A 12,784-nucleotide genomic window follows, 5' to 3' on the forward strand; every position below is an offset into this window, starting at 1 on the left:
ATACTAGAGATGGACACAACTGTAATTGCGTCTTTAATCAAACATGGGGAATACATATGCATATTAATCATGCACACATAACATAAGATGGGGAACACGTAGGGACACAGAACATGGCAAAATTTACTTTTCCACATTCTAGCAGAATCGTCCGGTCAAAGGACCAAGAGATATGTCTGATCTTCTGACCCTGTTTTAAGGTAAAAAGGATGGCTGAGTGGTCGGACAAGTGGGAGGGAAGGTATACCAACTCCTTCAATGCATCTTTAAGATTATAGCTAAAGAGTGCGTAATCGATTCTCGACTTATGTTTATATTTAAAATTCTGAAAGGAGACACCCAGTTTGTTGCCCGCCCTCTCCCTCCATAGGTCAGCTAAACCCAAGGTTGTCATTATCGATATCAGGATTTGCCTTGATTTGGATTGTATCATTGCTCTGGAATTAGGTGACTTATCAAGCTTGGGATTTAGGACTATATTGAAGTCTCCAACCCAGATAATCGGGTCTTGAGATGTAATCAGGTGGTTCTGAATCCTATTCAAGTATATTGGATCATCTTAATTCGGGCCGTAATAGCCCACTAAAATGTAAGTCCAGCCACCTGTTGCAATTTTTGTTAATAGCCATCTTCCACTCAGGTCTTCCTTATGCTCCAGAATCTGAACATTGGCCTGCTTTTTAAAAATAATGAGGATCCCTCTTATATTAGCGTTATGATCGGTGCATAGGAACTTATCCACCCACTTCTGCTTTTTCAGCATGTCATTTACTTCATTTTTGAGTTGGTGCGTCTCCTGGATGACAATGATCTGCGCGGGGGAGTCTCTCAAATATTGTAAAATTCTATGTCTCCTACCCCTCACACGCAGGCCATTGACATTCCAGGATAAGACCTGCAACAAGGTCATATCGGTATCCTACCCCCTCCCACCCACCCACCTAAAAGGCCAACTACCCTTGGATGTAGCTGCTGACATCTCTTAGCCTGGAAATAATCACTAGTGGGGCGTTTAAGGAACCTATTAGACATAGCAAACTTAACGAGGACAGACTTAAGAGGACAGTTTACCTTTTTTTCCCCCCACCTCGTGCCCCCCCACCTCCCTCCTCTAGAAAACCCTACCTCACTCACACTGGCCAGATGGATAGCCAGGTTTGCGTCTTCAGACAGACCCACCCTCCCACACCGCTTAGCCTGTATAAGAGTGCCAGCTGAACAAAACATTCAGGGCTGAGTCGCTCCAGAAAAAAAACATAGGTGTAGTGAGAAAAGAGATCCAGTCTCCCCCTAATGTGAAAAAAAGTTGGTTTAGTAGTGAATTTGTGTTTTTATACATTCCCTTTTTTTTTTGTATTTCTCTTATTATAACATTTAGTTTAGATGAGTACCCCTTCTTCTTTTTTTTTTTTTTTTTAAAGGGGTCGTTTTTGTTTCATTACCTCTTTTCCTATATTTTTTTCCCTTGTTTATTTATGAGTGTGTAAAACCTTATTCAGTGAACGCTAAACGCCTCCCAAAAGAGTTAGGGGTCCAACCTAATACAGTGGAAGAATCTCAGACTAAAGGCAGCAACGTATTAACTTCCCCCCCGCGAGCGCTCGCTGATGGACTCTATTAATTCATCAGCCTCTAGAGGGGATCGGATGTTATACATTTTATTGTTGTACATCACCCTCAAGAAGGCGGGGAACCGCATCTGTACTGTTACCCTACAGCTCTAAACTTCTCCATTTTCTGGCCAAGCTCCACTGTCGATCTAAGGTGGTTTTAGATAGATCTGACCGGACTTCAAAAGAGAAGTCTGGGGCCTTTAGGGACTTAGCCTTCAATGCGAGGTTCAGAATTTTTTCCTTTAGAGCGTATGTAAGGAAGTTGACCAAGATCTTTCTCGGTTTCACTCTCCCGGGGTTGAGGCGGAAAGGATCTCTATGTATCCTCTGGATATCCCTCTCTAGTACTTCAGTTGTTTCATCCAGATTCAGGGCGTTCTTTAATAGTAAGACCACAAATGCCTTAATGTCTCCACCCTCCTTCCCCTCTGGGATCTTCAAAAGTCGGAGATTATTCCTTCGTGAGTAGTTTTCTAAAGATTCAACCCTTTCCTTCATGGCGTCCCCCTCTCTCCGTAGTCATTGAATCTTAGTCTCTGCTGACTCCAGACTTGCTTTTAGCACCCCCACCGAGCCCTCCAAGGACTCTTTTCTTTCGTAGAGGCCATCTACCTTCTTCTCAAGGGTTTCACAAGCCACCCTGATCTCATTCTGGTTGATTTTTGAGACCATGAAACCACTCCTTATCTCTTCCCTCATTGCTGTCAAAAGCGCCTCAATTGGGCCACCTTCCCCCTTCTCCCCAACCGTTGGGCCTTCACAGGCCGATTTGGCTTCCTCAGTGGCCTCCTCAAGACGACTAGCCTCCCGGAGATCGACTACTGGCCGTGAGACCTCCATTGCGTCTTCCGGGTTAATGCTCTCAGTCTCCTGGGTAATATTAGAGTCACTTAAAGGTGGGGGGGAAGACTCCACCGTGCTCCCCTTGATCCCTTTGGGGGTGCCACTGACAGCCGCTGTAACTGGAACTGGAAGTATATCCAGTACCTGGGGCAATGCTTTAAAATAAGAACGCAAAGAGGGTGTAATACGGGTTACACTGGTTATTGGGCACTTGTTTTTACATTTGCCCCATTACTGGGAACTGGCACCGACTATGGAGCGCTTGGACCGACCTCTTACTTTGGACCCCTGGTTCACCAGCTCTGTCCCTGACTCTGTTAACCTCAACCACTCCCTCGTCCTTCTCCACAGAGTCAGCCTCAGCCCCACCTCGCTTTGTCTCTTTGGGGTGCGGTTCAGGTCTTCCTTCCTGTCTTCTCCCCCTTGACTCTCCGTGGAAGCGCTACTTCTGGGGCCCTTCCCTCGCCTTCTGCTTGTTGCCCCCTGCTTTTCAGATGTAGGCTTATTGGGTTTTCTGGGCTTCACAAACTCAGCACCCTTTGTACCTCCAACCGTGCCCCCACATTACTTCCACTCTCGGCTGATTCACTCCCAAGTGATGCAGGGAATCCACGGGCTGCCCCTGCAGCCTCTTTCTCCTTCCTCTTCACCGCCGCGCCACCCTTGATGCCTCCCTCGGACTCCGAGGGACGAAATATGGGAAATGTTGAGTGGGCCGTCGCTCCCCCTTCTCCGCTCTCTCCCCGTACACCACCTCTGAGGAGCCCGCGAGCCGCCGCCCTGCGGCCGCGCCTCAGCTCCACGGCTGCCTCCTTCCACCGCGAGAGAGAGGCAGGCTCCAAAACACATCAACGCCGGGGTAATGCAGGGTCGAAAGCAAAAACACAGTGGCACAGCTCCGGGGGGGGGGGGTCAAAACTGTATCTACCCCCACCTACCGCGTCCTACATGACTCTGATGCGGCCGGAAGTGCCGGCAACGAAAAAACTACAGCGGGGCTGGGAGAGGTCTGTCACAGATGCACGCACCACCCTAACCAGCGGCCGCCATGTTTTCCAACCGGTCCAGAAAATTCACCTCTTCAAAGCAAATGACATCTGGTAGCATAAGAACCCACCACCTATGCACATGGTGCCTTTGTGTAAATGATTCCTACAATGTCCCTAGCTTAGGTCTCCGTTGCAGTCTGCAAAGTCCCATGCATCTCTAACATACATGCTATTGCCCAAGAATGCCGGCTTGCATTGTGCACTTCTGTAATCCGACCCATCTCAACAACCAAGGCCCCTTACCGTGGTCCTCAGTAACATGACATCCGCGTCTTCCAAGGTGGATGGCGCACAGCTCGCCCACACCTCCCACTCCGGCTTCCAGTAGAACAGAAAGAGAAGAAGGCCAAGGGACAGGACGTGACCAATGATGCACAACACCCTTCGGCAGGGGCGTGTCTTGTATCCAAACATTTCCTGTGAAGTAAAAGCATAAACATGGAGCATTAAAGAAACTGACTTTATTGAGGCACCTTATCCACTTCATAGACATTGAATATAGTGAACATTGTTGATCTCTGTGTAGTTGCACATTTTCTGGCATGCCCAATACTTGCAGCACAGCACTTTTCACCCTCAGGTATTGAACTGAGCAACATTTGCAGGAGTGACTTAACACCTACATACTTTGATCGACATGTACAGTACATGAGCAGCTTCTTTAGCTGACGTACATGTAAGGTTGTGGTTTCCTGTAAAGAAGACAGGACGCTGTGGGTGGTGGGATAGCTGCTTTATTTATAGATTATATATTTCACAGAGAGCACCGAGCATGCTGCTTCTCACCAGCAGCTCCGGCACCAGACTTGCGCTCTCACAGCGCGAACCTAAAATGGTCGCCGTTCATGCTACGTCACCGCGTAGCGTGAACACTAGACCGCAACACTACATATCTCCCCCTTTTGTATCAATTGGGAAGAGGCAGTCTGTAGCGGTTGTTTACTTTCCTTCTCCCAACTCAAAGTCCCGGAACCTAGAAGGCCTCACAATCAATCTATTCCCCCTGGTACGTCTTACCGGGGTGGACGTCACTTCTCTCCCGCTGACCACCGTGGACCCCATCTCTCTACCTTCTTGGGTACACGGGCTCACTCTGCCGGGAGACTCTCTCTCCTCTCGAAGTTGTACCTCTGCTCTGGGACTTCCGCCATCTCCTGGCTCCATCTCTGGTTCTGCAACTTCCATATATCCTTCCTGTATCGAATTGTCATTCTCCAGTGTCCTTTGACCTGCTGCCACTTGTTCCCGATCTTCAGGGAACCATTGTAAGATCTTATTACATCAGGCCATCTGATCCTGGGACCACACATTTCCATCACTGAGCAATGCAGCCCAGTCATATACTTCTTTTACTTGTAAGGGTCGGCTGTATTTGCTGTCACCTTTCTTCTGTAATAATAATAATAATAATAATACCGAGTTTTGTTGAGCGCGTGCAGTTACCTCGGCGGAGGTGTCCCGGCGCTAAGTGTGCAGTGCAGGCAAACGCATAATGCGGAGGAGGGAAAGGACACTCCTTACTCAAAGAGACACGTTTTCAGTAGCTTCCTGAAGGTGGCTTCAGATGGTGCCAACTGTATAGCCAGCGGTAGAGTGTTCCATGTTCAAGTTCAAGTTCAAGCATTTGTATAGCGCACTACTCACCCAGAGGGTCTCATGGCGCTTGGGGAGGGAATCGTTATTTGTCGAATAGCCATGTTTTAAGTTCTTTTCTGAAGGCGATGTGGTTATGAGTAAGGCGGAGGTGAGTGGGGAGTAAGTTCCAGGTCTTGGCAGCAAGGAATGAGAATGATCTGCCACCCATGGTGGATCTTCGGATGCGCGGGACTGCGGCGAGGGCTTGATTGGACGATCTAAGTTGGCGGGTGGGTTTGTAGAAGGACAGTCGAGTGTTGAGGCATTCGGGTCCTAGATTGTAGAGGGCTTTGTGTGCGTGGGTGAGAAGGCGGAAAGTAATTCTTTTGCTGACGGGGAGCCAGTGGAGGTCTTTTAGATGTCCGGAGATGTGATCTCGGCGAGGGACGTCTAATATGAGTCTCGCTGATGCGTTTTGGATGCGTTGGAGTTTTTTCTGTAATTTTGCTGTGATTTCGGCGTAGAGGGTGTTTCCATAATCCTGTCGACTCGTGACCAGTGCGTGGGTGACAGTCTTTCTTGTCTCGAGGGGGATCCAGCGGAAGATCTTTTTGAGAATGCGAAGTACGTTGAAGCAGGAGGATGAGACTGCGTTAACTTGTCTGGACATCGAGAGAGAGGAGTCTAGGATGAAGCCAAGGTTACGTGCATGGTCTGTGGGAGTGGGTGCTGTGCCCAGTGTGGAGGGCCACCAAGAGTCGTCCCAGGCAGAGGGGGAAGATCCTAGGATGAGCACCTCGGTTTTGTCTGAGTTGAGTTTTAGGTGGCTATGTTTCATCCATTCAGCTACTTCTTTCATGCCTTCGTGAAGATTGGTTTTGGCTGTTTTGGGGTCTTTGGTGAGGGACAGGATTAACTGGGTGTCGTCGGCGTAAGAGATGATGTTGAGGTTGTGTTGACGCGGAATGGAGGCGAGAGGACTCATGTAAACGTTGAAGAGGGTGGGACTGAGTGAAGATCCTTGTGGTACGCCACAGATGACTTCAGTGGCCTCTGAGGTGAATGGGGGAAGTCGAACTCTTTGAGTTCTCCCAGCGAGGAATGAGATGATCCAGTCCAGGGCTTTTCCTTGTATGCCGATGTTGCTGAGGTGTTGTATAAGGGTGCTGTGGCAGACTGTGTCGAAAGCGGCGGAGAGGTCGAGTAGAATGAGGGCCACGGTTTCTCCGTTGTCAAGTAGTGTTCGGATGTCGTCAGTCGCTGCGATGAGGGCGATTTCGGTGCTGTGTTTGGCTCGAAACCCAGATTGAGATGGGTCGAGGGAGTTGTTGGATTCAAGGAATGCGGCGAGTTGGCTATTGACGGCTTTCTCAATTACTTTGGCCGGGAATGGGAGGAGGGATATGGGTCGGTAGTTTTTGAGTTACGAGGGGTCTGCTGTGGGCTTCTTCAGAAGGGCGCTGAGTTCGGCGTGTTTCCAGCTATCTGGAAAGGTGGCAGAGTTGAACGAGCAGTTGATGATGTCACGGAGATGGGGTGCGATGATGGAGTCAGCTTTGTTGAAGATGTAGTGGGGGCAGGGGTCGGTTGGCGAGCCAGAATGGATTGAGTTCATTAGGCGGGTGGTATCTTCAGTGGTGATTGGGTTCCAATTGCTAAGGATGTTAGTTGGCAGAGGAGGATCTGAGGGGAGTGGGGAGGGCTGATCGCTGGGGGTATTCTTGAAGCTGTTGTGGATGTCGGCTATTTTGTTATGGAAGAAGGAGGATAGCGCATCGCAAAGGTCTTGGGAGGGAGTGATGTCGTTAGATGCTGCGGTGGGGTTGGTGAATTCTTTGACGATGTTGAAGAGTTCCTTGCTGTTGTGAGAGTTGTTGTCGAGACGATCCTTGAATGCTGATTTTTTGGCGGATCGAATCAGTTGGTGGTGTTTGCAGGTGGCTGCCTTGAGGGTGACCATGTTGCCGGTGGTTGGGTTTTTTCTCCATGTTTTCTCCAGGGTGCGGCATAGCTTTTTGGATTTTTTAAGGTCATCGTTGAACCAGGGAGCCTTTTTGTTGGCTGATTTGATCTGGTGCTTTTTCAGGGGTGCTAATTCGTCCGCACTGAGGGTGATCAATTGTTTGAGATTGGTGGCCGCTTGGTTTGGGTCCAGTGAGAGGGTGGGAGGGTTTTGGTTGAGTGATGTGAGGAGTTGGTCGGAGGTGATTTTGTTCCAGTTTCTTCGAGGGATAGGTTGTTGGCGGTTGTGGTTCAGGGTGGTTTTGTAGCTGAAGTGAACACAGCTGTGGTCCGTCCAATGGAGAGCTGTGGTGCGATCGAAGGTGATATGCTTGCTGGAAGTGAAGATAGGGTTGAGTGTGTGTCCGGCAGCATGGGTGGGGGTGTCAACAAGTTGTTTGAGTCCGAGGTTGGTCAGGTTGTCTAGAAGGGTGGTGGTGTTGCTGTCGTGTTTGTTTTCAAGGTGGTAGTTGAGGTCTCCCAGTAGAATGTAGTTCTCGGAGGCGAGGGCATGTGGGCTGATGAAGTCCGTGATGTCATCGCAGAATTGAGTGCGGGTGCCTGGAGGCCTGTAGATGAGGGTGCCTCTAAGTGTTGTCCTGGGGTCGGTGTGGATCTGGAAGTGGAGATGTTCGGCGGTTGCAAGATTATCGTCGGAGCTGGTCGTGATTTTGATGGTGTTTCTGTGGATGATGGCGACGCCACCTCCTGTTTGGTTGGTGCGGTCTTTTCGGATAATCTTGTAAGCGTCCGGTATGGCTATGGCGATGTCGGGTGCTGATGATGTGTTCATCCATGTTTCTGTGAGGAAGGCGATGTCCGGTGACGCAGTGTCGAGTAGGTCCCAGAGTTCAGTGGCGTGTTTGTGGACCGAGCGGGTGTTAAGCAGGATGCACTTCAGGCGGTTGGAGTCGGAGTTGTGTGTGGAGGGAGTGGGTTTGGTGAGGGTCTTGAAGCAGTTGTACTTGCAGGAGAGGCAGGCGAATGGGCCGTGGGTACGACCTGGGGTGGCTTGGCAGCATTGTGGTGTGCGTCCGGGGTTGAGGGCGTGGAGAGTTGCGGCATCATATGTGGTTTTAGTGGGTTGGGAATGGCGGGGGCCAGGGGGTCTGGCGGTGGGCGCGGTCCAGGCGCGGACGGGCATAGACGGGCTTACCTTTGGCGCACCTTCGGCGCGCATGGGGCGCGACCGCTGCACGTGGACGCTGCTTCTAAATGCATCTGTCATATAAGGATAGTGGGAGGGGCGAGGGGCGAGGGAGGATGATCTTGGAGGCGGGGAGCGGGGCGGAGAGCCGGGCTGGGGGTCATCGCAACAACAACAAGATGGCTGCAATCCAATATGCGAGCGCGATGAGTTAGGGCACAACACAGGCAGCAAAATTAATATTTAAATCTTAAACAGTGCTCTTAGTCGGGGCTCTGGCACAAGCAGCACGAGCAGCTCCAAAATAATCAATTTCCAACAATTAGAGGCACAAGCAGCGCGAGCAGCGCAAAAATAGCCAATTTCCAGCAATTAGAGGCACAAGCAGCGCGAGCAGCGCTAGTTACATAAAACCGTGATAGCTGTTCAGTAAATAATGCACAGGCACAGGCGGTGTGATCAGCGCTACGATACCAGCAGCAAGCAGCAAGGGGAGCGACCTCCTTCGGGGATCTCGGGATGGTCACCATAACTTCGTCACGCTGGCAGAGAAGTTCCTGTCCCCTATCCTAGCACGCCTAGCTCGAGGGTCACAGAGTTGGAGCATGGAGTTAGAGCGGAGATGTCTCGACTGAGTATATCTGGGAAGACGGGCCTTAAGGTAGTGGGGACAGGTTCCGAGTAAGGCTCTAAATGCCAGGGTTAGGGCCTTAAATTTAATTCTGCTAACTACCGGAAGCCAGTGTAATCTAACCAAATGCGGAGAGACATGTAGCTTAAATGGAATATGCGTTACCAGTCTCGCAGCCGCATTTTGAACGGTTTGTAGCCGTTGAATCAGGTATTTCGGGAGGCCTAGGTATAAACCGTTGGCATAATCCAGCCTTGAGGTGACCATAGCATGGATTACCGTTTTACGGCATCCCTCCGGCAAAAGCCGGAGAAATTTCCGTAAGTTTCTCAATTTACTTAAACATCCTCCGACCACCTGTTGAATGTGGGGCAGAAAGGATAAGTTATCATCCCACTGTACTCCCAGGTTTTTAGCCTTAGTACTGGGGGTAGGTGCCGTGCCCATCTCTGTTGGCCACCAGAGCTCCGCAGAAGGGTGAGGGCCTTTCCCAAAGAAAAGCACCTCGGTTTTTCCGGCATTCAGCCTCAACTTATTAGTGTTCATCCAACAGGCCACGTCGCGAAGACAGCCCTTAAAGTTAGCAAATGCTGCCTCTGATGCCTCTGAATAGGGGAAAACTAACTGGGTGTCATCGGCATATGAAATTGCCGTGACACCCCAGTTAGAAATTAAAGTAAAAAGTGGAGCTAGGTAAATATTAAAAAGCAGCGGGCTGAGTGCCGAGCCTTGTGGTACACCACAGTCCAGGCACCTAGCTTTGGACACAAAGGTTCCCAATGCTACCTTCTGGGACCTATTAGACAAATAGGAGTGAAGCCGGCCGAGCGCCTGGTCTTGTAGTCCTACCTCCGTCAATCGATGCAGAAGCCATCCGTGGTCAACCGTGTCAAAGGCGGCCAATAGATCCAGGAGCACCAGCATAGCAGATGCCCCTGAATCCAACGACCACCTAACTGACTCGGCCACCTCGATCAGGGCGGTCTCAGTACTGAAACCTGCCCTGAAGCCCGATTGGGTTTCATGCAGAATATTATTTTCCTCCACAAACTTATTTAGTTGTCGTTGGACCAGTTTCTCCAACATTTTGCCAGGAGCTGCCCATTGTGAGATTGGTCGCAAATTGCTAAGATCCTCTGGATCTCCATTTGCTTTCTTTTTCAGAGGAAGCAATGTGGCATGTTTCCAACAATCCGGAAACACTCCCGAGGAAATCGATGTATTCCACACATGTTGGAGGACGGGCGCAATTAACTCAGCCATCAGACTCCAGAGCTTGGGTGGACAGGGGTCATCAGGAGACCCGGATTACACCTTTTTATTTCTTGCAGGGCCTCAGGTAGCGAGATCGTCTGGAATTGACATAGAAACATCAGAGGGTGGCTAGCCTCATCCCTATCCTCTTTTTCCGTGGATCTTGGTAAGGAGAATGAATTATAAACTTTTTTAATTTTGTTATCAAAAAATTCCGAGATACTATCACAGAGTGCTACCGAAGGGACAACCTCTGTCTCGATACATCTAGGTTTAAACTGCACTATTTTAAAAACTTCTTTGCTTGAATGATCTGCTTGCTGAATGGAGGTGGTAAAATAATGTTTTTTAGCCTTTCTTATTGATTTGTGAAGTGCTCAAATGGCTTCCCGGTAGCAGGCACTTGCCAGTTCACAATAGTTTGCCCTCCACAGCCGTTCCAATCTTTTACAGGCTGATTTTTTTGCCTTTAGTTCCTCTGAGAACCAGGGGGCCGAGGGAGATTCCCTCCGTGACATTGCTCGTTTAACAGGGGCAACATCCTCCACCATGTCATTGATCCATTTATTCACAGCATTGGCATCAACATTTGTGTTGGCGGTTAGGGGCGGAGGGTTCCGTGCTAAGGCTGGGCCGATAGTTTCAGGTCTCAAGTTTTTCCACTGTCTCTGCAAAACCGAGTGTTTTCCACCCCCCATCCTCTCTCCCAGTGCCAAAATGGTAAAAGGAACAAGAGCGGGGTCTGTCCACAGCAATGGCCGTGGATCCTCCACTGACATATCCCTGATGTTGGAGAATATTAGATCAAGAGTGTGACCTGCTCTGTGCGTGGGTCCAGTGGTCAAGAGTACCAGATTGGCCGCACTTAGCGTGGAGATTAGCTGCTCCGCCTGGGGGCAGTAGGCTCTATCAGCATGTACATTAAAATCCCCCACTACTGAAAAGTGCGGGTGGAGGAGGGAGTGTTGGACAATAATGTCCATAAGCGCAGTAGAATTCTCCTCTGAACAGACCGGGGGTCGATAGATGACAAAGCCTGCCAAGGATTATTGAGGGGAGATTTGAAAACAGAAGTGCAAACCTTCCACCCCTGCAATCGCGGTCGGTGTGAAGATGTGAGTTTGTACTGGTCCTTAAGAATGAAGGCCACACCTCCACCCCTTCTATTTTCATCTCGATTAGAGAGACACATTTTAAAGCCTGGAGGCACAGCTAAGGAAATGGCGGTCATATTATGATCATTCAGCCATGTTTCTGTCAGAAACAGGGCGTCCCACTCTGCACTTTCCAGCAGTAGCCAAATGTCCTCCGCATGTTTTGGTAGCGATCTGCAGTTCAGCAGGCCAGCTTTGAAACTGCAGGTCAAAGGGCCAACTGGGAATTTAGGTTTGTGTGTCCCGAGGGTCACCCCACAATGCAAGCATACCTGAGATAGGGTATCTTTAGATAAATCAGCCCTAGCGGCTCTACATGGCAGTGTCGGCCTAAAAGACAACAGGTACTCACCTGTCCAAGTGATCCTACCAATGTCACTCCCAGACCGAGCAGCATAACTGGCCGAGGCCGTATTCCGGGCGTAGACGGGCTTGCCTTTGGCGCGCCCGCTGCACCCGTCTGCTGCGGGGTCTCGTTCTCATCTACCTTGATGGGCGACAACCCGGATATGAGACGCTCAGAGGGGGAGGAGTCGCGTCCCTCCGTTCAAGCGGCACAACAGCCGTGACGGAACGGGGACCGACCAGGTAAGTGCAGGGGGAGACAGAGTGTAAATGCAATGTGTAGGAAATCTGTCACTCGACTTCAAACACAGAATTAAAAAAATTAATTATGAAGCTCCAAATGAGTCTCAGCAATTATAACACAGTTTAAAAAAGAAAGTCTCGCAGTTTACACGTCACCCAGCTGCTGCCAGCTTGCACGAAATCACCTCTCTCATTCAGCGCCTAGCTCGCGCTGCTCACACCGCTAAGCTTGACCTTAAACCATTCTCCTTCCTCCAAGGACGTGTCTTTTACATTCTTCCTCTTATTGTAGTGTTCTGTATAAATGGATTAAGCTCTTTCAAGGTTGTTCTGCACCACGGCAGGAGACCATTTACTTGTCACCGTCTTCTCCTTCCAGGCCAGATTATCCCTTGTGAACGGATCTCTGCCTCTCCGAATTCGGAAGGGGCTGTACCCTGTACCCGTAGGTGTGATAGGATAGGCCCATATCATATGTAAGATCTCCTTTTTCCAGTCCTTCCCCATCAAGATGGCTGCCTGGATGGATCCCATTAAGTGGAGAGTGTGGCTCAATGGTTAGAGCGGCAGACCCTGATGCAGAGGTCTAGCCCGAGACCAGGGTTCAATTCCCCGCCTCGGCGGGTCTTTGGCTCAAAAATTCCACGGACTTGATAATTCTCGCCTCTGTGCCTATTCCAATCATGGAGTCCCACTCTGCAACTCTGGGCAATAGCTTGCTTAATCTCCACAACGGCCCCCACAAAGCTAAGGATGCCTGGCCTCCACCTTGGGGGTGCACAGGAGTGGACACCTCACAGGGAAAACCAGGATGGGTTCTACAGCGGTATTCGTACAAGCGCCTTGAGACCCTTGCGGGTGAGTAGTGCACTATACAAGTATCAATTTACATTTACATTTTTAATACTCTGTTAAAGCGTTCCACTTGT

General features: G+C 49.9%; 1 protein-coding gene across 1 annotated transcript in view; it reads right to left on the reverse strand.

Moving 5' to 3' along the window:
• The window catches only part of LOC144770986 (putative cation-transporting ATPase 13A4), a 722,230-nt gene that overhangs the window by 483,489 nt on the left and 225,957 nt on the right, over nucleotides 1-12,784 (reverse strand). The window contains exon 2 of the mRNA XM_078655855.1: nucleotides 3,749-3,922. Coding sequence (XP_078511981.1) covers nucleotides 3,749-3,922 — 174 coding nt within the window. The remainder of the gene's footprint in view (nucleotides 1-3,748; nucleotides 3,923-12,784) is intronic.

The sequence above is a fragment of the Lissotriton helveticus genome, chromosome 7 (genome assembly GCF_964261635.1).
Source record: "Lissotriton helveticus chromosome 7, aLisHel1.1, whole genome shotgun sequence".
NCBI classification, from domain to species: domain Eukaryota; kingdom Metazoa; phylum Chordata; class Amphibia; order Caudata; family Salamandridae; genus Lissotriton; species Lissotriton helveticus.